This window comes from Erythrolamprus reginae, chromosome 5, assembly GCF_031021105.1.
Source record: "Erythrolamprus reginae isolate rEryReg1 chromosome 5, rEryReg1.hap1, whole genome shotgun sequence".
Lineage (NCBI taxonomy): Eukaryota > Metazoa > Chordata > Lepidosauria > Squamata > Dipsadidae > Erythrolamprus > Erythrolamprus reginae.
In genome coordinates this window covers 12,410,469-12,437,514 of record NC_091954.1, presented here as the reverse complement: position 1 = coordinate 12,437,514, position 27,046 = coordinate 12,410,469, and the positions used below count along the sequence as shown (strand labels likewise).

General features: G+C 43.8%; 1 protein-coding gene across 2 annotated transcripts in view; it reads left to right on the top strand.

Annotated features, from left to right (window-relative positions):
* Positions 1 to 27,046, top strand: part of ANK3 (ankyrin 3) — a 460,069-nt gene that overhangs the window by 411,722 nt on the left and 21,301 nt on the right. The window contains exons 36-40 of one of the 2 annotated variants that reach the window (XM_070752071.1): positions 6,136 to 6,217; positions 11,258 to 18,883; positions 19,531 to 19,605; positions 22,999 to 23,130; positions 24,053 to 24,196. In XM_070752071.1, coding sequence (XP_070608172.1) covers positions 6,136 to 6,217; positions 11,258 to 18,883; positions 19,531 to 19,605; positions 22,999 to 23,130; positions 24,053 to 24,196 — 8,059 coding nt within the window. The remainder of the gene's footprint in view (positions 1 to 6,135; positions 6,218 to 11,257; positions 18,884 to 19,530; positions 19,606 to 22,998; positions 23,131 to 24,052; positions 24,197 to 27,046) is intronic. The other variant, XM_070752072.1, reaches the window with a different exon arrangement.

Genomic DNA, 27,046 nt, shown 5'->3' with positions numbered 1-27,046 from the left:
AACTGCAGTTTCCATTGCTTTGACCATTTATCTAGTAAAGCTAAATCATTTACCATATTACAGATCCCTCCAGGAATATCAACCCTATTGCACACTTTAGAGTCATCGGCAAATAGGCAAACCTTCCCTACCAAACCTTCCCCTATGTCACTCACAAACATATTAAAAAGAATAGGACCCAGAACAGACCCTTGTGGCACACCGCTTGTAACCTGACTCTGCTCAGAATACTCGCCATTAACAATAACTCTCTGATGTCTATGCTTCAGCCAGCTGCAAATCCATTGAACTATCCAGGGATTAAGTCCAATCTTAGGTTTTTCTACCCCAAATTCTCAAACTCTGTGCCTGTTTATGCTTTCCTTTTTTTTAATTTAATAATTTTTATTGATTTTTTTTAAATGCAAGACAGACAGAACTAACAACATTTAACATATGTAGGAGCTACCATTGCTCCTCTTATTATAGAAGTCTTCCTAATACAAAAATGAAAAGCTAATTCTATTTTAGATCAATACAGAAAAGTAAGCTTATCGATGAAATATCTTTTTGTATACAATGCTAATATGCAAAGAAAAATAAACCTACAACTTACAGTGAAATTCAATGAATAACACTATTTCTAATAACTGTGTTTAACTATTTAATCATAATTAGATAATTAATAATAATAATAATAATAATAATAATAATAATAATAATAATAATATATTGGATTTGTATGCCGCCCCTCTCCCTAGACTCGGAGCGGCTAACAACAATGATATAAACAGCATGTGACGATCCAACAATAAAACAACTAAAAACCCTTATTATAAAACCAAACATACACACAAACATACCATGCATAACCTGTAATGGCCTAGGGGGAAGGAATATCTCAACTCCCCCATGCCTGGTGGTATAAATGAGTCTTGAGTAGTTTATGAAAGACAGGGAGGGTGGGGGCAATTCTAATCTCCGGGGGGAGTTGGTTCCAGAGGGCCGGGGCTGCCACAGAGAAGGCTCTTCCCCACATTGTTTAGTCGACGGGACCCAGAGAAGGCCAACTCTGTGGGACCTTATCGGTCGCTGGGATTCGTGCGATAGCAGGCGGTTCTGGAGGTAGTCTGGTCCAAAGCCATGTAGGGCTTTAAAGGTCATGACCAACACTTTGAATTGTGACTGGAAACTGATCGGCAGCCAATGCAAGCCACAGAGTGTTGAGGAAACATGGGCGAATCTTGGAAGCCCCACGATGGCTCTCACGGCTGCGTTCTGCACGATCTGAAGTTTCCGAACACTTTTCAAAGGTAACCCCATGTAGAGAAAATGAAAATGTTTGAAATTGTAGGTTTATTTTTCTTTGCTTTCCTATGAAATATAAAAAATTGCAAACATCCAATGATGCACCTGCAGGGTTTCCCCAAACTTGGCAACTTTAATGCTTGTGGACTTCAACTCCCAGTTGAATTCCATAAGTCTTAAAGTTGCCAAGTTTGGAGACCTCTGATGTACCACATACTGCGTAGAGCAACAGAGGCACTTTTCTTCCTAGATTTCACATTGCCTCCCCCTCCTCCTCGATGGATTGTTTCCCAAAAAAAGTTTTGCACAAGAAAAGTGAAACTTACCTATGCAGATTCCCATGCAAGAAAATTGAGCGACATTTTGTGCAAGTATTTGTGGAGGGGAATATCACTTACCAGGTTGCCATCAGTGGCCTGTATTTTCTTTTTTTAAATTTTTTTTTAAATTAAATTGCATAGACAGACATGACATACATAACATGCATCACTTATATTCTATGTTTGATATGTATGTGTTGTATGGTTTTTTAACAGTTGGGTTTTTTTATATAATTCTTATTATTAGATTTGTTCCATTATCTATACTGTTTTTTATTGTTGTTGTGAGCTGCCCTAAGTCTTCGGAGAGGGGCGGCATACAAATCTAATTATTATTATTAATAATAATAATAATAATAGTAATAATAACAACAACAACAACAATAACACCACCACCAACAACAACACTTAGTGGAGCTACAGTCGCTCCGCTCAGAGTAGAAGTCGTCTTTATATTTTTTTTAAAAAAGAAAAAAGAAAAGATCTTATCGTTGTTTAACACCGTCTATGAAAATATCAATTATAAGGTAATAGATAAAAACACATCTAAAGTATTTAAGAACATATATAAAAATTTTAAAAATTATAGCTTAAATTGAACTAAAATAAGAGAAAAAAAAAGTAGAAGAAGAAAAAAGGAGTTTACATTTATATTGTAAATAATCACCATCTAATACAATATGACTACTAGGTACAACCAAGAAGAATCAGAATTCTATGATGTTTGGCAAAAGATATACATCTGGTGGGATACAAAGAAAAAGAGATAATTTTATTGTTATACAGTGGCCTGTATTTTCTTATGACCTGGCATTCAGATAAAAGCTGCTTGTGGGATACAAACACATCTGAGAACTTTAAATCCAGTCAGCAGTGGGGTGGATCTGCGTGAACCTCCAATGATCCACCTTTACACATAAATAAATGCAACTCATGCAGACTACAGTTGGATTTGCTAAATGTGTGTCACCTTAAATATCTGACTCCGCCGGGAAAGTACTGTATTTTCCCTCCAATAAACAGAAAAGCATTTTATTCATTTAAAGTCCCATGTTGACGTCCTCTTCAACCTTTCAATATACAATTTATATAACCCTTTCTCTATTGTTATAACCCTTTCTCTATAGGTATTACGCGCACACACGCACACATGCACAAACATTTCTCTCAAATCTTCTACAGCAGAGGTCTTCAAACTTGGCAACTTTAAGACTTGTGGACTTTAACTCCCAGAATCCTCCAGCTGGCTGAGAATTCTGGAAATTGAAGTCCGCAATTCTTAAAAGTTGCCAAGTTTGGGGACTGCTGTTCTACAGTCATTAACAGAAAGAGTTAAAATGCACTTGGGGATATCTAAACCGGATGCATTCCACATTAATTGGGATTACAGCGACCTGAATTACAACACATTTGAAAAAGACCACCCTGAATAAACCTAGTGAGGACCTTGTTCTTGGTACAAAATTGCCAGCTATTGGCAAAGTAGGAGGAGGAGGAGGAAGAGGAGGAGGAAGGCTGTCTCAGTGAGATTTATAGTTGTGCCAACTGTTTCCTATTGGCTTGATAGGGGTGGGGTGGGGTAGGGGGGAAATCACAAATCAGTTTGAGTCAAGCAGGTCAAAAATCTCAATAATTAAACCTTGTCTTTATGGTGATTTTACAGTTAATGGAACTTAAATCACCAATTTCAGCATCTTCTAAGTCACTTGGGGTGTTTAACCCTTCTGCTACCCTTCCCAGCTACCCAATAACTTTTTCCTATCAGTTCCAAGCAAACATCTTTTAAATTCCCCCAGTCGTTTTGTGTCTTTTACAGATATCCCTCTAAGTATTGCTTAAATAAAAGTATGAAATGTCTATAGCTCAACTCCAGAATAGAATCTGGTTGCTCTAATCCGCCCCCACCCATCTTTGCCTTTGTCCATATTGAAAGAAAAACCAACCCCGTCCGTTCCTTATATTTGTCCTTTGTGTACTCACCTTAAAGTGGGTGTACCTTGTCATTTATGTGCTTTCCGTGCAAATTGATTTTGGCAGAAGTCTTTGGTCGGCCTCAATTAAATCTGCCCCGATATGTTGAGTGTATAACTCTAACCTTTCAATATACAATTTATATAACCCTCATGCTCTCATTTGTAGCCAAGAATTATCATTGTGATGTCACTGTGCAATGTGATTATACCAAGGATGGCGAACTTTTTTTTCCTCGGGGGCCGAAAGAATGTGCATGCGCGAGTACCCACACCCAGCAGCTAAAATTTTTATTGCCACACTGTGGGTGTGGCTTATTTTATGGGTGTGGCTTAATGGTCATGTCACTGGGTAGGAGTGGCTTGCCGGCCATGTGACCAGGTGTGAGTGGCTTGAACGATCATTATCGTTCAAGTGAACTGTTAAGTCCTTGACTTACAACCTCACCAGTGTTGTTCGTGTGCTGTCTTTCCTGGGTTGCCCCCCCCCCCCCCCGCCTTAGGCTGGGTAGCTAGGCGAATGGCTGCTGCCAGAAACATAAATGCTGCCAGCACCGCTTCTACCCTCCATCATGAGAAGTTGAAGGAGGCAGGGGATACCATATTTTTCAGAGTATACGATGCACCTTTTTACTCCCTAAAAGAAGCTGAAAATTTGGGTGCGTCTTATTGTCCAAATGTAGCTTTTTCGAAGCTTTTTTTCCAGCCCTAACTAGGAGCTAATGATCTTTCCAGCTCTTACCGGCTTGAAGGCTTTTTCATTGTTACTCTCTCCAAAGAATGTTTTTTTTCCAGCCCTAAGTTTTTGCAGGCTTTTTTTCATTGCTACTTGCTCCGAATATTTTTTTCCAGCCCTAACTAGGAGCTAATGATCTTTCCAGCTCTTACCGGCTTGAAGGCTTTTTCATTGTTACTCTCTCCAAAGAATGTTTTTTTTCCAGCCCTAAGTTTTTGCAGGCTTTTTTTCATTGCTACTTGTTCCGAATATTTTTTTTCCAGCCCTTATAAGGTGCTAATGATCTTTCCAGCTCATACCGGCTTGAAGGCTTTTTCATTGTTACTCTCTCCAAAGAATGTTTTTTTCCAGCCCTAAGTTTTTGCAGGCTTTTTTTCATTGCTACTTGCTCCGAATATTTTTTTTTCCAGCCCTTATAAGGTGCTAATGATCTTTCCAGCTCATACCGGCTTGAAAACTTTTTCATTGTTACTCTCTCCAAAGAATGTTTTTTTCCAGCCCTAAGTTTTTGCAGGCTTTTTTTCATTGCTACTTGCTCCGAATATTTTTTTTTCCAGCCCTAACTAGGAGCTAATGATCTTTCCAGCTCTTACCGCCTTGAAGGCTTTTTCATTGTTACTCTCTCCAAAGAATGTTTTTTTTCCAGCCCTAAGTTTTTGCAGGCTTTTTTTCATTGCTACTTGCTCCAAATAATTTTTTTCCAGCCCTTATAAGGTGCTAACGATCTTCCCAGTTCTTACTGGCTTGCAGCTTTTTCATTGTTACTCTCTCCAAAGAATGTTTTTTTCCAGCCTTAAGTTTTTGCAGGCTTTTTTTCATTGCTACTTGCTCCGAATATTTTTCCCCCAGCCCTAATAAGGTGCTAACAATCTTCCCAGTTCTTACTGGCTTGCAGCTTTTTCACTGTTGCTCTCTCCAAATAATGTTTTTTCCAGCCCTAAGTTTTTGCAGGTTTTTCCATTGTTAATTCCTCTGAATATCCCCCCCCAGCCCTAACAAGGTGCTAACGATCTTCCGAGTTTGCAGGCTGTTTCATTGTTACTCGCTCCTAATAAGATTTTTTTCAGCTCTAACCAGGGGATAAAATAATGTGCTGAAGCTGACCAGACTAAGGACACTAACCAGATGAATACCTGGTGGGCAGACACCCCCCCCCCCAAAAAAAAATTTCCTCCCCAAAAACTAAGGTGCGTCTTATACTCCGAAAATAGGTCATGGTAGGTTAAATCATAGTTAGCCCTGAGGGTCGCTGTTCTACCTCTCTCTTTTGCCCTCCCCCCATGGAAAATGGAGCTGTGGTCATCCATCTCCATTTACCATAGAAAAGGGACCCTATATGCCCATTTATGTGAATGATTAAGCTGAATAAGAGAAGGGTGAAATTTATTTCATGTTAAATTGAACTTTTAAGACAAGCCAATAGAATTTGCACAAACTGGATCACCCCCTGTAAGGTTAACTATCCTTCCTCTTTTCCTTATTATAACTGCTGCTTTAAAACAAGCTGGGATAATGAAATGGCACAAGATTTCCTGTTTGAGGAGGGGGTGAAGACCTCAAAGGTCCCTTCCAGCCCTGTTAGTCTATATATAGAAGACTGATGGCAGAAAAAGACCTCATGGTCCATCTAGTCTGCCCTTATAACACAGGAAATAGCAGACTAGATGGACCATGAGGTCTTTTTCTGCCGTCAGTCTTCTATGTTTCTATGTTTCTATATGTCATTTTCTGTTAATAAGACTGTGATTGAAATATAGAAGGGCATCTGCTTTCAAGGGGGATGTCTCTTCCAAGTTCCAAAAAGAAATATGTTTTCTTACAGACGGAGAAGACCGACCGCAGACATAACTTTGTTTCCCTCGCTCTACGTAAGCGCTACAGCTACCTGACTGAGCCTGGCATGAGTGAGTTTCCTAACGTACTAAGATTGTAAACTAATTTTTCATTAAAAGAGACATTTTTTCTATCAACGTTGCATTTTATGTCATTGGAAGAGATGTGGTTTAGTAGAGCAACGCCCTCCCAATTATTCAAGCACTCTTCTTGAGCGCAAACAACTTGAGAACCTCAAACAAGGACACCGATCATTAACTTTGGAAATATCCATGGACCACATGAATCATTTGTGGAGAACTGGTTTTCTGTGCTTACCTAGCCAAAGAGGTTGGTCTGGAGATGATGAGATTCCATGATTGACAGCTAATATGAAGGCACACTCTGTGGTGTTTCAGTTGAGGACCAACTACATCAGGGATGTCAAACTCATTTTCATTGAGGGCCGCATCACCGTTGTGTTTGACTTTGGCGGGGGGGGCATGGCCAGTTGGATGTCACTCACGTTGGGGGCGTTTGTAGTAGCCTGAGCGCTCTGCCAGTGAAAATGGGCTTCTGGGCTCCATTTTCGGCTGTGACAGCCTCCTACAAGCCTCTGCCAGTGAGGACAGAGCTCAGGACGGCCACATGCAGCCTTCACAAACTCTGTTTTCAGCTGCAATGGCCTCCAGCAACCCTCTGCAAGCAAAAACAGAGCTTGGGAGGGCCATGTGCGGCCTTCACAATCTCTGTTTTCAGCTGCAATGGCCTCTAGCAGACTTGTGCAAGCAAAAACAGAGCTTGGGAGGGCCATGTGCGGCCTTCACAAGCTCCGTTTTCAGCTGCAACAGCCTCCAGCAACCCTCTGCAAGCAAAAACAGAGCTCAGGAGGGCCACACACACCTTTCACAAACTCTGTTTTCAGCTGCAACAGCCTCCAGGAACCTTCTGCAAGCAAAAACAGAGCTTGGGAGGGCCATGTGCGGCCTTCACAAGCTCCGTTTTCAGCTGCAACAGCCTCCAGCAACCCTCTGCAAGCAAAAACAGAGCTCAGGAGGGCCACACACACCCTTCACAAACTCTGTTTTCAGCTGCAACAGCCTCCAGGAACCTTCTGCAAGCAAAAACAGAACTCAGGAGGGCCATATGTGGCCTTCAAGAGCTCTGTTTTCAGCCCTGAAGGCCTCCAGCAACCCTCTGTATGCAAAAACAGAGCTTGGGTGAGCAGCCTTTGCGTGCTCCGTTTTCAGCCGCAACAACCTCCAGCAACCCTCAACAAGCAACAACAGAGCTCGGGAGGGCCACACGTGACCTTTGCAAGCTCTGTTTTCAGCCCTGATGTCCTCCAGAAACCGTCTGCAAGTGAAAACAGAGATTGGGAGGGCTATGTACAGCCCTTCCAAGCTCGGTTTTTGCTGGCACTGCAGGCCGGTCCTTTGCTGTTTCCAAGGCAGCCTTGTGGGACAGATTTAAGCACCACCACCACCGGGACTTGAGTTTGACACCCCTGAGCTACATGTTACACTGATTCGCTCTCAAACTAAGTTTATTTTAGAAAAACCAAATATCTGGAGCCCTGCTGCTCTGGAATGGCACGAATTTCCTAATAGAATTCTCCCTTTTGCTTATAATTAACGACACTTAAAAGGCACAAAATCCCGGTCTAGGGAATAAAATGTTGGCATTTTAATTTAAAATTCTATGTATTTATTCACTCTACAGTTAATCTTACAGAAGTCCAACCTACGGTGAATACATGAATAGGTACATGAATAGCTACATAGGATTTTAAATTAAAATTTCATCATACGATGATGTAAACCTACCTAAGAAAGCAGCCAGGTTGATTTGAAATGTTATCAAACAGTTTTAGCAACAGTATATGAGAAGGTTACTTCCATATAATATATATATTATTAACTTCCGTGTCAGAGTTCCCCTCCGCAAGCTCAACTCTTCAAAACTTTCCAGAGACTCAGCATAAAGTGGTCACATGAGCCTTGGTCAACAGTTGGCAGTCTTTGACTGTTGTAGCCGATTCTCAAGCTCATATCTTCTGGATTAAATCCTGGTGCCCTCTCGGCTTACATTTTCCACTGCACAGCAGTATGTTTGTTTGTTTGCTTGTACGTTCAACGTACACACTTGGTAACATTCTTTACATTCCTGCACTGGGAAATTGCAGCTACTATAGTAAGGAAACATCAGCGTCACAGGCAGAGGGCTCCAACTGCTGGCACGGGATTGTCACCTAGAGTGGGTTTAGGACATTTTTGCCTCCGCCAGTTGGACAAAGCTCTTTCCTCCGCAGCACCTGGTCGGCCGCTGCCTTCTCTCCCTCGCCCAAAGGCCCCTAGCTCTTTGCCCCAGCCCTTTCGTCACAAAAATCCACATTCAGCCACAGCCTTTTGGCCACATAGGACACTTCGCTGCCATCCAATCAGAACAGTTCTAACAAAATGCTACTTTTGGAAGGAAAGAATGGGACAGGTTGCTCTTTCATACACACACACACCAGTTGAATGATAGAGATGGAAGGGGCCTCAGTGGCCATCTAGTCTGACCCCCCCTTCTCATTCAGGAGACTTACAGAATGATAGATAGGGAAGGGACCTCAGTGGCAATCTAGTCTGACCCCCCTTGTCATTCAGGAGACTTACAGAATGATAGAGATGGAAAGGACCTCAGTGACCATCTAGTCTGACCCCCCTTCTCATTCAGGAGACTTACAGAATGATAGAGAGGGAAGGGGCCTCAGTGTCCATCTAGTCTGACCCCCCTTCTCATTCAGGAGACTTACAGAGTGATAGAGAGGGAAGGGGCCTCAGTGGCCATCTAGTCTGACCCCCCCCTTCTCATTCAGGAGACTTACAGAATGATAGAGAGGGAAGGGGCCTCAGTGGCTATCTTGTCTGACCCCCCCTTCTCATTCAGGAGACTTACAGAAGGGATAGAGAGGGAAGGGGCCTCAGTGGCCATCTAGTCTGACCCCCCCTTCTCATTCAGGAGACTTGCAGAATGATAGAGAGGGAAGGAACCTCAGTGGCCATCTTGTCTGACCCCCCTTCTCATTCAGGAGACTTACAGAATGATAGAGAGGGAAGGGGCCTCAGTGGCCATCTAGTCTGACCCCCATTCTCATTCAGGAGACTTACAGAATGATAGAGAGGGAAGGGGCCTCAGTGGCCATCTAGTCTGACCCCCCCCTTCTCATTCAGGAGACTTACAGAATGATAGAGAGGGAAGGGGCCTCAGTGGCCATCTTGTCTGACCCCCCCCCCTTCTCATTCAGGAGACTTACAGAAGGGATAGAGAGGGAGAGAATGTAGCGGCCTATCAGCTGCTGCAGAGGAAAGAGCATCCAACTGGCAGAGGCAAAAAATCCCATCCCCACCTAGAGTACACATTGCATTCCCCCCCCCCAGTTCCCTTAACATAACAGCACATGGGAAATTAAACCATGAACACCTACCATATCCTGCCAATCTTTCTACTAGAAAGAAAGGAAGAAGCTGGTGGTGAAACTCCATCAATGTGTCAGTGCCTCCCAGAATCACTCTGGAAACAGCCAGTGGCAAAATTGAGATGAATGAATGAATGAATCAATCCATCAAATCAAATCAAATCATCACTTGTACCTTATAAACAGGAATTTTGAAATCCAATGATACGACTGCAACTTTCCTAGAGCGGCTATTCTTAGGGTTGACAGTTCAGTCTTCGAATTTAAACTTAGTCTTAGAAGGATCAATTCAATTGTCTTCGGAAGGTTTCTTTGAAAGTCATACCTTTTAACAATCCCAGCAGTCCTCAGGGATCAGATTAAATCGGTGTGCTCAAATCAGCAGTATAGAAGCCAGGAAAACCATGTTCACAAATAACGTCATTTGCTTTTAAACGCAGGGAATGAATTTTGTATTCCTCGGTTTGCAAAAAAAAAAATTCTCCAAAGGTACCGAGACATTCGGCCTCGTAGAAAAAGTGGGCTCTTCTTTTAAAACGATTTCTGTGTGGAAATAATTCTGAATATTGTATGGATTCTGCATAGCGCACTCCGCACATGTCATTTTATTCCCCATGCTTGTTTTGACATGATAAAATCATGCATGAATAAAAGTGAAACATTTCGGTTGCTTCGCTTGCCGTGTTTATTCATTCATTGTACTCTCTATTTTTTTCCCTGTATGACAAATGCTTGTTAAAAGTCATTCCACACGACGCTTTTTATTTACGTTTTACCAAGCTAAAGGACTATTGCATGAATAATTCGAAGCCGTTGGTTTTGTTTTGTTTTTTCATTGTTGTTTTAAACTTTGAGTCAGAAAAGCTCTTGCTCTTATTGGCTTTGTGAACCTGAAGCATTAACCAAGCCTGCATGGGAGAGAGATGTGAATTCACACTTTGCACATCAATTGCCTGTCACTTTGAGAGATTTTCAAGAGGGTGGCGGGTGGTGGGGAGAGGGCTCTGCATGAAAGATTTGGGAGTGTTTCTCAAGCAGAGTTGCTCAGAGTCACACAGCCTAAAACCTATCCGAGAACTTAACAAAAAACGGTTCAAGCCCTTTAAAAGTAGACCATCCAGAGGAAATTGTGACCCTTGCTGGCAGCAAAGACATATAAATTAACGGGCGAATGGAACTGAAAGGTTTAAACGTTCAAATTCAGCACATCAGAAAGTCAATAGGAAGTGAGAGAAGAATTTTTGGTTGTGGCTGTTACTTTGGACCAGCGTGGACTTTGGGTTGTTTTTTTTTTTTTTTTTTTAGCCTTTTCTGTTTTGTTCATTGTCTGCAGATTCGGTTGCCTTGTGCTTCTTTTTCTGTTTCCCATTCCTTGTTGTCTTTTTCATTTCCCCTTTTATAAACATTTTTGATTATCCCTAATTACATGGCTCATTTTATTGCCCCCCCCCCCCCTCCCGTTAGCCATTGACTGTTACCTATTTCATTCCGGTTCATGCGGACGAATTGTATTTGCTTTTTTTTTTTTTTTTTCGTTAGCAATATTACAAAACGTTTACTGACCAATTTTTTTTTTCTCTGGTCTCTCTGTTTTTTCAACCATTTTTGTTGATTTTTACGTTTTATTATATCTCTATATATTATTTTGATTTAACCTTTTAAGAAACAGTCGAACGGAGTGCCACGGCTACGAGATCCCTACCTGCCACCTATTCCTACAAGCCATTCTTGTCCGCAAGACCCTATCAGTCGTGGACCACGGCTCCCATCACTGTGCCTGGACAAAGCAAATCGGGCTTTACTTCCCTCTCCAGTTCGTCTTCTAACACACCAAGCGCTTCCCCATTAAAGTCAATCTGGTCGGTTTCCTCGGCTTCGCCCATCAAATCCACACTAGGAGCCTCCACCACATCTTCCGTTAAATCCGTTAGTGATGTAGCTTCTCCAATTAGATCCTTTCGGACAATGTCGCCTATGAAAACCATGGTTTCCCAGCCTCCCTATAATGTCCAAGTCTCTCCCGGGTCCTTTGTCAGAGCTCCTACTGCCACGGAAGCTGCTGGTTTGAAAGGGCTGGTGTCGGCTTCTATGTTCCCCCCTCGGACATCTCCTGTGACCACAGCTGGGTCTCTCTTAGAGAGGTCATCCATTACCATGACGCCTCCAGCCTCTCCCAAATCTAACCTTAACCTGTATTCTTCAGGCCTGCCATTTAAGTCCATCATCACATCAGCCTCTCCTCTCTTGTCTTCACCTTTAAAATCGGTGATGTCTCCTGCTAAATCAGCAGTTGATGCCGTGTCACCGTCCAAAGTCACAGTGGCTGCATCCCCCGTGAAACACACGGTTGGGCACACAGAGGTGGCCATGGTGAACGGATCCATATCACCTTTGAAATACCCATCTCCCATCAGCTTGATCGGCGGCGGTTCCAAGGCCACGGCTGCCTTTCAAGAGAAGATGGGGGTGGCAGCCGCTTCCTCAAGCTGTGCCGTTAAAGCAGCCGGCGACACAGCTGAGAAAATGTTGCCGGCGACTCCTGCAAAGCCATTTTCTCCACTCAGGTCTTCGACTCCATCCGCCTTTCAGTCAATCAGAGCTCCTTCCACCGGGGTGCTCTATACGTCTCTCGGGTCAATCTCAGCAACTACCTCGTCAGTAACTTCATCAACCATCACGGTGCCCGTCTATTCTGTAGTCAATGTTTTGTCAGAACCAGCACTAAAGAAGCTCTCTGAGACACCCGCCCTGGCCAAGTCAGCCGCTGCCTTGGTCTCGCCTCTTAAAACATTGACTACAGAGACATGCGCCCAATCTCCCTTTAACCGAAGTTCATCTCCCATCAAATCATCTTTGTTCTTAGCACCCTCCGCCCTTAAGTTGTCCACAGCGTCATCTTTATCTTCTAGTCAGGAGATGTTAAAAGATGTGGCTGAGATGAAAGAGGACTTAATGAGAATGACAGCAATATTGCAGACAGATGTAATGGAGGAGGAGGAGGAGGCGTTCCAACCAGAACTGGCCAAAGAGGGTAGAATAGATGATGAAGAACCTTTTAAGCTTGTTGAGAAAGTCAAAGAGGACCTAGTAAAAGTTAGCGAGATACTGAAAACAGATGTCTGTGTAGAGAATAAAGCCTCAGTCAAACTCTCTCAGAACGATAAAGGACATTCCTCTGAGGAAGAATGGGTAGAGTTCAGTGCAGGGGACATTGATGAAGCCAGGCGCCAGGGCATCAGCATCCCTACTCTGACTATCCCAGAAAGGGTCCAGATCAAAGCCAAGGCTGTCTCCGAAAAGGATTACAACTTGAGCAAAGTCATTGATTACCTCACCAATGACATTGGCAGTAGTAGCTCCCTGGCCAGCTTGAAGTACAAGTTTGACGACGGGAGAAGGGAAGGGGAAGAGAGGCAGAAAAGGGTTCTCAAACCAGCCATGGCACTACAAGAACATAAACTTAAAATGCCGCCAGCCTCTGTGAGGCCATCCACCTCCGAGAAAGAATTGTGTAAGATCGCCGACTCCCTTTTCGGAACGGACACCGTTTTGGAGTCTCCTGACGATTTTTCCCAGCACGATCAAGATAAAAGCCCTTTGTCCGACAGTGGCTTTGAGACCAGGAGTGAGAAAACCCCCTCAGCCCCTCAGAGTGCAGAAAGCACGGGGCCCAAGCCCCTTTTCCATGAGGTCCCACTCCCTCCTGTGATGACAGAGACCAGAACGGAAGTCGTGCACGTGATCCGTAGCTACGAACCCTCCTCGGGGGTAGAGGCCTCTGAGCCTCACACAGAAGAGCCACCCTCACCCAAAGTGGCCAGCACCTTTATGGAGCTGGAGTCCCGGCCCAACGGTGGCTCCCTCAGGGGGAAAGGGAACACCTTTCAAGTGAAGGCCAGTAGTGAAGACGAGTGTGCCCTGGCTAAAGGTGTCCGCGTGAAAGAAGAAACCCACATAAGTACCACCACCAGAATGGTTTACCACAAACCTCCCTGCTCTCCGAGTCCCTCGGAGAGAATCGAGGAAACCATGTCTGTCCATGACATCATGAAAGCTTTTCAGTCAGGACGGGACCCTTCCAAGGAGCTGGCGGGTCTGTTTGAGCATAAGTCTTCGGTCTCCCCAGAGGCTGTCAAATCCACTGAATTGTCACTCCACCCCGCAGAGAAGGACTACAAAATGAAACCCAAACTGGAGCGTATAATAGAGGTCCATATTGAAAAAGGTAATCAGGCTGAACCTACCGAAGTCATTATTAGAGAAACCAAAAAGCATCCAGAGAAAGAAATGTATGTATATCAGAAAGACTTGTCACAAGGGGATGTGGACAAGCAAGAGGTCCTTCCTTGTTCGGAGGAACAAGGCCAGCCCGAAGAAGAAGAACTGACCGCCGAAGAATCCCTGCATTCTTATTTGGAATCTTCTAGAGTAAACACTCCTGTCTCCCAGGAAGAAGACAGTCGCCCTAGTTCTGCCCAACTTATGTCTGATGACTCGTACAAAACCTTGAAGCTTTTGAGTCAACACTCAGTAGAGTACCATGACGATGAGTTGTCAGAACTAAGAGGGGAATCTTACAGGTTTGCCGAGAAAATGCTTCTCTCGGAAAAGTTAGATGTGTCTTACTCAGACACCGAGGAGTCAGTTACTGACCATGCCCCCGCCCTTAGCTCAGACTTTCAGGGGCCTGATAAACGATCCAGAGACAAAATAGTCCCAGCATCCCCACAAGACATCCTCACCAAAATCTCTAAAGAGATATCAGAAAACGGTGTGGGTAAAATATCAAAAGATGATCCTTATGAGAAAGTGACAGTGTTGCATTATTCCGGGGATGTTAGTAGCCCAAAGCATGCTATGTGGATGCGTTTTGCCGAGAACAGATTAGACAGAGGTAGAGAGAAGTTGATGTATGAAGACAGGGTGGACAGGACAGTTAAGGAGGCTGAAGAAAAGCTGACCGAAGTATCGCAGTTCTTCCGGGACAAGACGGAGAAATTGAACGATGAGCTGCAATCACCGAAGAAGCAGCAGAAAAAGAACGGGAGAGAAGCCGGCATGGGCCTTAGGTCAGCGAGCAGCAGTCCAGAGAAGGTGACTGCTTCTGAGGCCCAAAGCGCCTGGCCAGGAGGAGGAGTCTGTGCTCAGAACTGGCCAAAACCCGAGGAGAGGAAGGCAGCCAGTTTGCCCAGCAGTCCAGAGAGGCATTTTCTCTCTCAGCCAAGCAAAGACTTGAAGGGAGCAGCTCAGAAGAGCAAAATCCCAGAGGCTCTGCCTGCTGGGTTCCAGCTGAAGCAATCCAAGCTCAGCTCCATTAGGCTAAAATTTGAACAGAGTCTGGGCTCCAAAAGTAAGGAGATGCCTCCAGAAGAGAAAAGGCTGGACGCGCCATCTAAAATCCCCGTGAAAAAGATGCAGGACAGCAAGCTCCCAGTCTATCAGTTCTACTCCAGAGAAAAACAGGCCAAAGAGATAGACCTGGTGGATGGGACCTTAGCATTGCAGAAGGAACCTCCTGCTGGCTGCTTCCATGATGGCCCCAGGGGCAAAGGCAAAGTTATTGAGGATGCATCTCCTCCGAAAGCCCCCAAGGCCAAGGATGAAATGCCAAGCAAGGCCGCTTCTGCCACTGCAGAGCAGAAGGTGAAGGGCTTGGCCTATGGTGCCAGTGCGGTGCCTATCCCAGCCAAGGGGCACTGGGATAAAAAGGTTTATAGGACATGGGAAAGTCCCGGGACATCGTCCCATAAAGCCCAGAGAGAAAAGCTTTCCCATGTGCTTGTGCAAGATGTAGTCAAAGAAAACCAGATCGAACCCCTTGAGACCCAAGATCTGGCCAAATCGGGTGAACTGATCACTGTGACCGAATATGAGCAGAAAGTGTCCACCAATGGATCAGGTTCTAAGGAGGTGAAGGAAGTGACTGTAAAGTCTCCCTCCAAAAAGGTGCTTTATAGAGAATCCCTTGTCCGAGAAAGGGACTATCCCAGCGAAGTCAGGGATAGGATTTCTAAGAAAAAAGAACCACCGATGGCACCCCATGTCCCAGAAGAGCAAAGTACGTTGGCAGGTGGCGTTCTTGAAGGACAGTCCCCAACTGCACGCCACGAACTGCCAACTCGCCTGCCCCACGTCAGAACGGATAACGAAAAAGTAGAGGGACAATTTGATGGGACGGAACAAAGGAAAGGGGTAGAATACAGCCCAGCCAGCATCAGGCAACTCAGTTGCTTCCAATTAAGTCCTCCTCATGGGGAAGCAAAGTCATCCCCAAGTAAGACACCCAATTCCTTAGAAGTTAGCCCAGGGAAACTTTCCCCCGCAAAGAAATTTGACCTGATGAAAGCATCCCCTTTAACAACAGAGGAAGCAGCCAAGGAGATAAAAACACTACCTGTTTATGTCAGTTTCGTTCAGGTAGGGAGGCAGTATGAAAGGGAGGTACAGCAAGGAACGGTCAAAAAAATTGTAAGTCAGGAAAGTAAGACAGTGCAAGAGACGAGAGGGGGGTTTTATACCACCCGACAGCAGAAGCAGCTTCCCTCCCCGCAAGGTAGCCCAGAAGATGACACCTTAGAACAGGTGTCCTTTATGGACAGTTCTGGGAAAAGCCCCCTAACCCCAGAGACCCCAAGCTCAGAGGAAGTGAGTTATGAGTTTACCTCCAAAACCCCCGATTCACTTATTGCTTATATACCCGGCAAACCGAGCCCAATCCCCGAGGTCTCAGAGGAGTCAGAGGAGGAGGCTGAGGCCAAGTCCACCTCTGTAAAACAGTCCCCCCCAACCCAGCAAGAGCTGCCCAGTAACTTGGATAGGGAATCCAACAAAAGGCCGAAGGGAAACCGGGTGGCCTACATTGAGTTTCCACCACCTCCTCCATTAGATGCTGATCATTCAGAACCGGAAAAGCCGCGTCCCTCCTCTGAGAGTGACATGGAGTTGACAGAAGTCAACCTTCAGGATGAACTTGAGAGGCGTCAGCTGGCTGAACCCGTCATCCGCGTTCAGCCCCCTTCTCCCGTGCCTCCAGGAGAAGATATAAGTGACTCCAGTGACGACGAGTCTTTGTATCAGCCCGCTCCAATTAAAAGATACATGTTTAAACTGAACGATATTGGAGATGACTGGAAGGAGACCGCCACACGCAAATTATCTGAAACGAAGGAGGCCAGAAAGCCCAATGAGTTTGATTTGGCTCTTGAATCCCCCCAGAATGATGTGGCCCCAAATGGGAACAACGACCAGTCAGTTACCGAATGCTCAATAGCAACCACCGCAGAATTCTCCCACGATACAGATGCCACCGAAATTGACTCTCTCGACGGGTATGATCTGCAAGATGAGGATGATGGGCTGACCGAGAATGATTCCAAGCAAGCCTATCCAGCAGCAGAAACTAAAAAAGATCACTGGGTTACTGAAGGCATCTTGAAACAGACCGATCGAAGTTTTAGCCAAAGCAAGCTGGAAATTATTGAGGAGGAGGAAAAAGTTGGCTCGGAGGAAAAGAAGAAACCCTTATCAAAATGTCCGGCAGCTGAAAAAAATGTTGATAAGGCTGAACAAAAGTCGGGGGCACAGTTCTTCACTTTGGAAGGCCGTCATCCAGACAGGACTGTGTTTCCTGACACATATTTCAGTTACAAAGTAGACGAAGAGTTTGCCACCCCTTTTAAAACGGTAGCAACCAAGAGCCTAGATTTCGACCCTTGGTCCAGTAACCGTGGAGACGATGAAGTCTTTGAATCCAAAAGCAGGGACGATGACACCAAGCCTTTTGGCCTGGCGGTGGAAGACAGGTCACCAGCCACCACCCCAGACACGACACCAGCTAGGACGCCGACAGATGAGAGTACCCCAACTAGTGAGCCCAACCCCTTCCCGTTTCACGAAGGGAAGATGTTTGAGATGACTCGCAGTGGTGCAATTGACATGAGCAAGAGGGATTTTGTTGAAGAAAGACTCCAATTTTTTCAGATTGGTGAGCATACTTCTGAAGGGAAGTCAGGGGACAAGGGGGAAGGGGATAACAATAAAGTCACTGCCATCACACAGCCACAGTCAGGGGACAAAACCGTAGAGAGAGAAGTAGAAACGCCAACTGTTGAACCTAAGCTTATCTTCCAGGCCAGTGGAGATGGCATGGAAGCAACACCTGGTTGTAGCTCACTGGAGAAGTCGTCCGTGGCACTTCACTCTTCTAAAATCGATCCCAAGTTGCGCACGCCAATTAAAATGGGCATTTCAGCTTCCGCCATGCTGAAGAAAGACATGTCTGGGGAAATGGCAGATAAGCTAGAGACGTTGACATCAGGGACTCAGGGGTTAGATTGCGAAGCTGTAGAGGAGGTTGCAGACACAGCTGTGCTTAACCAGACCAGCGGTAGGGAAGCAGAAAAGTATGATTTCCCAAAAGATAATTTTAATAACAACAACAATTTGGACCCATGCACCACACCTACCAATCACCTTATTTGTAAAGTAGTGCTAAATGAACACTTTGAGTCCAAATGTCCCACCCAGAAAGCTAATCCAATGAAACACCCTTCAGGAAACGGTCCCGGTGCAACCCAAGGAGATTGTAAGCAGAAAAAAACCAGAGAGCAGCAGTTGTCTTCCGAACCAGTCAGGAATCGAGCACGCTCCCGGCTTCCCGTTAAAGCCAAAGACGCTGTGCTGCATAGCATTAGCCAGGCCAGCAGGGGGAGTTATGTCAGGGAGGCCAGGAAAGTTGACCCCAAAAAGCCGTGCAGCTCTTCTCCACCCGTAGAGGGGAGGTCTAAGATTCCCATAAAAAACACACAGAGGCATAACTTGACCTTAGCTAGAAAAATGCCACCCGCTCAAAGCCAAGGGCAGGTAGAGAGAAGCAAGGCCAACTCTTATCCTTCTAAATTACCATTAAAGGTAAGATCTACCACCACCACCATCACCGCCGCAGCTGCAACGACTGTTAAAGCAAAGCAAGATCAGCTTAGGGAGGTATGTAAACATTCTATTGAATATTTTAAGGGAATTAGTGGTGAGGCTTTAAAGGTTGTCGACCGAAATTCTGACGAACAGAAAAAAATGCCACCAGGAGTATCTGAGGAGAAGGAGGAGGAGGAGGAAGATGAAGAAGAAGATAGTACATCAAGAACCACATCCCTGTCCGAAGCCACTCAAGTTTTCCAGCCATCCATTGCAACGAAGCCCGCTAGAGATATGAGAACAGAGGCAGCATCTTTAAAATCAAAGATTGAAAAGTCCGACAGTGACAGGAGGAGGAGGAGGAGGAGTAAGAGAAGGACTGGTGAGAATGGAGGGAGTCAGGTTTCTGGAGCTCTCCGGGCTCACCCTGTGGAAGCCAAGCCTAGTTTGTAAAAATTTCAACTTGTTGATCTTAGTGCATGAACTGTTGTGATTGCCTGTGTAGTGACTTCCTCTAGTTCTCATTCTGTCATTGTCATCTCTGTGTTTCGTCTTTTATGGCTCTCCTTCCTTTATGTGAAGTCTGTAAAGTTAAGATAGCTAGGGACGCATGCTAAAGACATTTATGTCAGCCCCCAGATGCTCCCGGACAGTAAAATTTGCCCTTTGTAGAAAGAAAGATTTTTTTTTTCATTCTTTAGTTCCTGGTGGGATATTTTTTTCCCTTCCTTCCTTCCACCAATTAATTAAATCATGTTGTACAGCTCATTAGATAGATTGTCAGCATGTTTGGTTCCATTTACACAATATTTACATCATGTAGAGGAACACTACTAGCCTTTCAAAAGGGGAAAGTACCAGATCTGTGCATCTGCATTTTTTAAAAGAACCAAAACAGGGCATTCCATTCTTTTTAGTAATTGGACTTAAAAGCATCTATTTAAAATAACACAGTGTATTACAGTTATGTTAGTTAGCGCTGAGCACCTTTTCACATTACCCTTTTAATGGAAGAATTGTAAATCACAGGTCCACAGAGCCCATGCGAACGGACGGATATAAGGATGGCAATTGTGGCTGATCACCTGGGACTTAGCTGGACAGGTAAGGGTTTGGAATATTCTGATGCTCTAGAAACTAGCAACCCTCCAAGAGGCCCACCTTGTTGTGTCTTCCTGGCTTTGGGTGTGTATCTTTGTGTTGATAGATGGGGGATTAAACTGATCAATCTAATACTATTTGGACCCAACATAAAAATAATTTCTAAACTATACACCTACTTACTAAAACAAGACACCATAGAAGAAATAGTCAAAGGATGCATGATAGCATGGACACAAAATTTCAGATATGCAATAAACCTTACAGAATGGGAAACAATATTCACAATTAATTATAAATTGACACCAGCAATATCCTACAAAAAAACCTTTACAAAATGATTTACAGATGGCATCTTCCACCAGTCAGACTGTCAAAAATGTACCCAAATATATCACCCCTATGCTGGAAGTGCAAAGAGAAACAAGGAACCTATTATCATTTGTGGTGGACTTGTACATATGCCAAAAAATTCTGGACAGAAATTAAAAAGAATAATAGACCAAGTCATATCGATAAAGGTTACAATCAAACCCGAACTGTTTCTTCTAGGTGTCCTCCGACAAAAAACCACCAAAGAAGACAGATACCTTATCATACAAATATTGACTGCCGCCAGACTAACATATGCCCAACAATGGAAAGAAAACAACATCCCAACAACTTTAACTATTATTAGTAAAATCATGGAATGTGCTGAACTATCCAAAATGACAATGGAAATACAAAATAAGAATGAATCCAAGTTCTACAAGGCCTGGGAGAAGTGGCACAGATGGTTATCCAACACTAATGACAATAAAACAGAAACCAACTGAAAACTCTTTAGACCAAATACAAACTAGATGTTCTGTCTGAGTTCAATCCCTCTGATATCTATCTATAATCTACTAACAATGTAATATGCAACCATCCTCAATATACACACCCACACCACTATAATTTAAAAATATGTTGTTAAACTGCATACGCCTGCTATATCGCAGGTATCATCCCTTTTCCTTTTCCCACTCTTATCTTATCTAACCATACTAATATATTACTAAATAAACTGATCAATTGGATTAAGTTGATCAACTGGAGAGATAAGAAAATGGGACAGATCAGAGTTCTTGGAGCTCCTAATTATTTTTCAAAAATAAATAATAGAGTTGGTAAGAAAAGATGAACAAAAACATCCTTCCATACTATTTTTTTTTTGTAAAAATTATCTTTATTAAGATTTTCAATTAAAAAAAGAACATTTTTATACAAGACACACAGATTTAAAAAAACACACACACATAAAATACAGCGAAAAATACATACATCAAAACAAATGCAAAGAATGATTACTCACTTTTACAGCTTTTTCAGAATGTTTCTATATCTAATTTCATGTTACAATACTATTAACTGAGTCTATCAATATAGTTGTTTAATATCCTATTGTATTTTCTATATCATTTATTATACATACATATATACTGCTCAAAAAAAATAAAGGGAACACTCAAATAACACACCCTAGATCTGAATGAATGAAATATTGAATATTTCATTTGCACAACTATTCCATTTGCACAACAGCATGTGAAATTGACTGTCAATCAGTGTTGGACAGTTTGATTTCACAGAAGTTTGATTTACTTGAAGTTATATTCTGTTTTTTAAGTGTTCCCTTTATTTTTATTTGAGCAGTGTATATAAATTCTTCTACAGTTCTTAGCAGAGAGGCTACAGATATTTACAGATTCACCTTGGACATTTTGTGTTTTATAACCAAATTTCTAAATTTTTATTTTGTTTTAACCAGCAATACCATTTCCCCCAGTTTTCATAAAATTCGGCGTCTTCTTCTCCATGTATTTCCATTGTCAATTTGCACATTTCTGAACCTTCTAAAAATTTTCTAATCCTCCATCCTTCCATACTATTATTGGAGTTAAAGAAGGTCCTATTGAGCTGATGCTTCCGTTGATGTATCTATGTCATTTTTGAGGGCACCAGCGTTAGAGAGATTACCTTTTTCTAGATGATATTTTCCCATCTCGGTCCTGTCTGCAGCCCTGGGTTTGTGTACAGGCTTCCCTCCAAATGCTACCCAGGTTAAGGTCAGCTGAGGCCAGTTAAGGGCTGCTACAACTTGGAACATTTGCTTTCATCACGTGGAGTCTTCCCTCTCGGACTTTGGAGTCTCCTTTCTTGCTGCGTAATAGAATGTCGCAAAAGACAAGCAAGCCACAAAGCCAAATTCTTTTCGTTGCTTTCTACTGGGGGTTGGAGGCTGGCCAGTTGGCAATTATCTCAAGATATCACAGGGGAAGAGTTGAGCATTGCACTTGTTATTCTGGGGCGGTGTGTGTATGTGTGTGTGAGAGACGTCAGAGCTCCACTTTCGGAAGCTAACGATACCCAGCCAACCACAGACCAATAGATATGAAGCTGAAGTCTTCAATGACTTCATAAAACGTATCAGGAAAGACTTAATGAACTCAATCTGTATAGTCTGGAGGACAGAAGGAAAAGGGGGGACATGATCGAAACATTTAAATATGTTAAAGGGTTAAATAAGGTTCAGGAGGGAAGTGTTTTTAATAGGAAAGTGAACACAAAAACAAGGGGACACAATCTGAAGTTAGTTGGGGGAAAGATCAAAAGCAACGTGAGAAAATATTATTTCACTGAAAGAGTAGTAGATCCTTGGAACAAACTTCCAACAGACGTGGTTGGTAAATCCACAGTAACTAAATTTAAACATGCCTGGGATAAACATATATCCATTATAAGATAAAATACAGGAAATAGTATAAGGGCAAACTAGGTGGACCATGAGGTCTTTTTCTGCCGTCAGTCTTCTATGTTTCTATGACAGGGGAACATCTGATCTCAGATTTGGAAAATTGGAGTCCAAGCCATAATGTTGTATGTTTGGAGGTTGTCAAGGGTTGTCCTCCCCCTGCCTGGACCATTGTTTATGTACAGACTGAGACCAACAAAGTAAAAAGAACTTAGAATGGAGAGAAGACCCATAGCTTTCTTGGTATCTTTTCCTGAGTCTCCAACTCAAGGATGTCTCTGAAAATGGCTCTCATTCTTCTCTGTCTACACTCTTTGGCAGAGGTCCCCAAATTTGGAAACTTTAAGACTTTTGGACTTCAACTGCCAGAATTCTCCAGCATAGTATAGCTGGCTGGAGAATTCTATCAGTTGAAGTCCACCAGTCTTTAAAGTTGCCAAGTTCGAAGATCTCTGCCTTTGAGGTGTCGGGAAGTTTAGGCTGGATTTTCTGAGAATAAAAACTGGTTGTATCATTTGATGTCAGAAATACATTTCATTTTTTAAAGGGCTGTTCAAATAATAATTTTTAAAAACCCACGAGTAATTATTTTTTCTTCTCTCTTTCCCGCACTGCAGAACTGGCAAGAGAGCTGAATTTTTCTGTTGACGAAATTAATCAGATTCGAGTGGAAAACCCAAATTCTTTAATTGCTCAGAGCTTCATGTTGTTAAAGAAATGGGTTATAAGAGATGGAAAAAATGCTACAAGTAAGTGTAAGATTTGTGTAGAAAGGCCTGCGTCTTGAAGTGCCTGCAAAAGGAATGCAGCTTCTGGATAGGTGAATGAACAATCACAGACAAAGCCCCTCTGCCCAGAGTAATTGATTGATTGATTGATTGGATTTGTATGCCGCCCCTCTCTGTAGACTCAGGGCGGCTAACAACAGTAATAAAAACAGCATATGACAATCCAATATTAAAACAGTTAAAAACCCTTATTGTAAAACCAAACATACATACAGACATACCATGCATAAAATTGTAAAGGCCTAAGGGGAAAGAGTATCTCAATTCCCCCATGCCTGGCGGCAGAGGTGGGTTTTAAGAAGCTTATGAAAGGCGAGGAGGGTGGGGGCAATTCTAATCTCTGGGGGGAGTTGGTTCCAGAGGGCCGGGGCCGCCACAGAGAAGGCTCTTCGCCTGTGTCCCACCAAGCAACATTGTTTAGTTGACGGGACCCGGAGAAGACCCACTCTGTGGGACTTAACTGGTCGCTGGGATTCATGCAGCAGAAGGCGGTCCCTGAGATAGTCTGGTCCGGTGCCATGAAGGGCTTTATAGGTCATAACCAACACTTTGAATTGTGACCGGAAACTGATCGGCAACCAATGCCTTAGTCGCTCAACCTTCATGCGTGCATAATATTGCAGAGAGACACAACATCTTGGAGAATAAGATGCCAATACACACTGTTAAAGTGTTTTTGATTTATGTAGCATTGTATCTTCACTGATCAAAAAGACATGCTGGGATTTGATAAATAAGCAATTCAAAATGTTCGAGGCTCTGCAGCTCATTTGCAGAGACCTCTACGCTTCCTATGGGATCGATGAAACCACAGGCCACCTTATCCGAAGAATTAAAAGTTGCACACAAGAATTTTAATGTGTTTTCTTCTTTCACCCCGCAGCTGATGCCTTAACTTCCGTATTAACAAAAATCAATCGGATCGACATTGTAACTTTGTTGGAAGGACCAATATTCGACTATGGCAACATATCAGGCACCAGAAGTTTTGCAGATGAAAATAATGTTTTCCGCGATACCGTTGATGGTAACTGAATTTGTTTCATTTTATGTATTTTTCCCCCCAAAGTGAGTAACAAATATATATGTTTTTGATCTAATAACATGGGACTTTGAGACTTTTTGTCCGCTTGAAATATGTTCTTCCTTAACAAGATACAATAAGGGCAGAGTCTTCAAACTTGGCAACTTTAAGACTACTTGTGGACGTCTACTACAATTGAAGGGAAATAATGGGAATTGAGGGGATTGAAGTCCATAAATCTTAAAGTTGCCAAGTTTGGGGACCCCTTTAGGATACCACTAAACCAGCAAAGGTTCACTTGTTTTGAATTAACAGAGTTGCCAATTGCTTTTGCAATCCTGAGGTGCGGTTGCAAAGTTTGCAGTTACTTTCTGAAACTTCCCCTAATCGGGCAATGAAACTCCCAATACAGTAGTACCCCTAGATACGAGCATAATTTGTTCCAGAAGGGAGCTTGTATGTCGAGGCAACTCATAACTTTTTCCCTCTCCGAGATAACCAAAAGCAAGGATTCTTGCGCCACCTAGTGGACGCTCGGCTCATATCCCGAATTTGAGCTCGGGACTAGAACAGAAATGTCTCCCCTCGTGGCTCGTATCTTGAAATACTCGCATGTAGAGCAGCTCGTATCTAGAGGTACTACTGTACTCCAATTCCAGGCCCAGAGTTTTTCTTGAGGTTGCTAACCAATTTTATTTTGCTTTCAAACATAGAGGTGCAATCAAGAACAAGTGACAGCAATTGCTTTTTGGCTTTTGACGTATTGCTAGGCTGCTTACGAAATACTGTGCGGGCCTGAACATGCCAAGATGGCTGTATATGCCTGTGTCGACTTGCATATGCAAACATTCAAGAATCCATGTTCTGGGGTGCTGGCTCGTGGGGTGGGGGGCGAGAATTTCCTGGCTCCATGCAAGGCATCAAGCCCTCCCTGTCTCTCAGCACTAGGGCCGGCCCCTAACTCGCTGCAGTGCAGAAATGTAAGTTCTGTGGACATTTTAAGAAATCCGTTCTTGAAATGTGGCTTGTGCGGCTGAGCCTCTTCTCTCTGAACAAAGGAGGTGCTTCTCTTGTTTTGCGTTCTGTCCTTCCTCTTCTCCAAGCATCTCTAAAGCTCCTTGTCCTCACCAAGACCAGACTGCATCTTAACTTTCTCTCGGTGGATTCAGAGAACCAACCAAGCAACCAGCCCGTCATTATAATTAATGCACGTCGTTTCCAGGTGCCATAGCTCAACGCTGAAATTCCCCATTGTTTTGTCAGATGGGTTAGCCTAATATTTTCCTGTGGGGTTATGCTGCACCATTCATCTGCCATTTCATTTCTTATGCTGAAGCTAAATGCTAGGACAGGCATGGCCAATGGGCAGACTTCTGCAGTGTCCCGTACTCCAGCTGTTTATTTATTTATTCATTCAATTTTTATGCCGCCCTTCTCCTTAGACTCAGGGCGGCTTACAACATGTTAGCAATAGAACTTTTTAACAGAGCCAGCATATTGCCCCCACAATCCAGGTCCTCATTTTACCCACCTTGGAAGGATGGAAGGCTGAGTCAACCTTGAGCCGGTGATGAGATTTGAACCGCTGACCTTCAGATCTACAGTCAGCTTCAGTGGCCTGCAGTACAGCACTCTACCTGCTGCGCTACCCCGGCTCATGTTGTCCTGAATGCTCGGAATAATTTTCTGACAAGCACACAGTGCTGCAGCCGAGGGTCACGTTTGGCATGAGCCGTGGTGGTGCAGTGGTTAGAATTGCAATATTACAGACTAACTCTGCCCGCTGCCAGGAGTTCGATTCTGACCGGCTCAAGCTTGACTCTGCCTTCCATCCTTCTGAAGTTGATAAAAAGGAGGACCCAGATCATTGGAGGCACGAGGCTGACTATCTAAACTGCTTAGAGAGGGCTGTAAAAACACTGTGAAGCGGTATACAATGGTACCTCTACCTAAGAACGCTTCTACTTACGAACGTTTCTAAATAAGAACCGGGTGTTCAAGATTGTTTTGCCTCTTCTCAAGAACCATTTTCCACTTCCAAGCCTCCAAAACTGTAACCGGAAAAGGCAGGGAGAAGCCTCCATGGGGCCTCTCTAGAAATCTCCTGAGAGGAAAGAAGGCCGGAAAAGGCAGGGAGAAGCCTCCATGGGGCCTCTCTAGGAATCTCCTGGGAGGAAAGAAGGCTGGAAAAGGTGGGGGGAAGCCTCTGTGGGGCCTCTCTAGGAATCTCCTGAGAGGAAACAGGGCCAGAAAAGGCATGGAGAAGCCTCTGTGAGTCTCCTGGGAGGAAAGAAGGCTGGAAAAGGTGGGGGGAAGCCTCCATGAGGCCTCTCTAGGAATCTCCTGAGAGGAAACAGGGCCAGAAAAGGCATGGAGAAGCCTCCGTGGGGCCTCTCTAGGAATCTCCTGAGAGGAAACAGGGCCAGAAAAGGCATGGAGAAGCCTCTGTGGGGCCTCTCTAGGAATCTCCTGGGAGGAAAGAAGGCTGGGAAAGGCTGGGAGAAGCCTCTGTGGGGCCTCTCTAGGAATCTCCTGAGAGGAAACAGGGCCAGAAAAGGCATGGAGAAGCCTCTGTGGGGCCTCTCTAGAAATCTCCTGGGAGGAAACAGGGCCTCCACCCTCTCCCTGTGGTTTCCCCAATCGCACACATTATTTGCTTTTACATTGATTCCTATGGGGAAGATTGCATCTTCTTACAAACCTTTGTACTTAAGAACCTGGTCACGGAACGAATTAAGTTCGTAAGTGGAGGTACCACTGTATAAGTCTAAGTGCTATTGCCATGCTTCCTTCTGGCAAATGTGAGGAACCCATTCATTGACCCCTTTAGAAGGATGTGGAAACTTCTCTAAC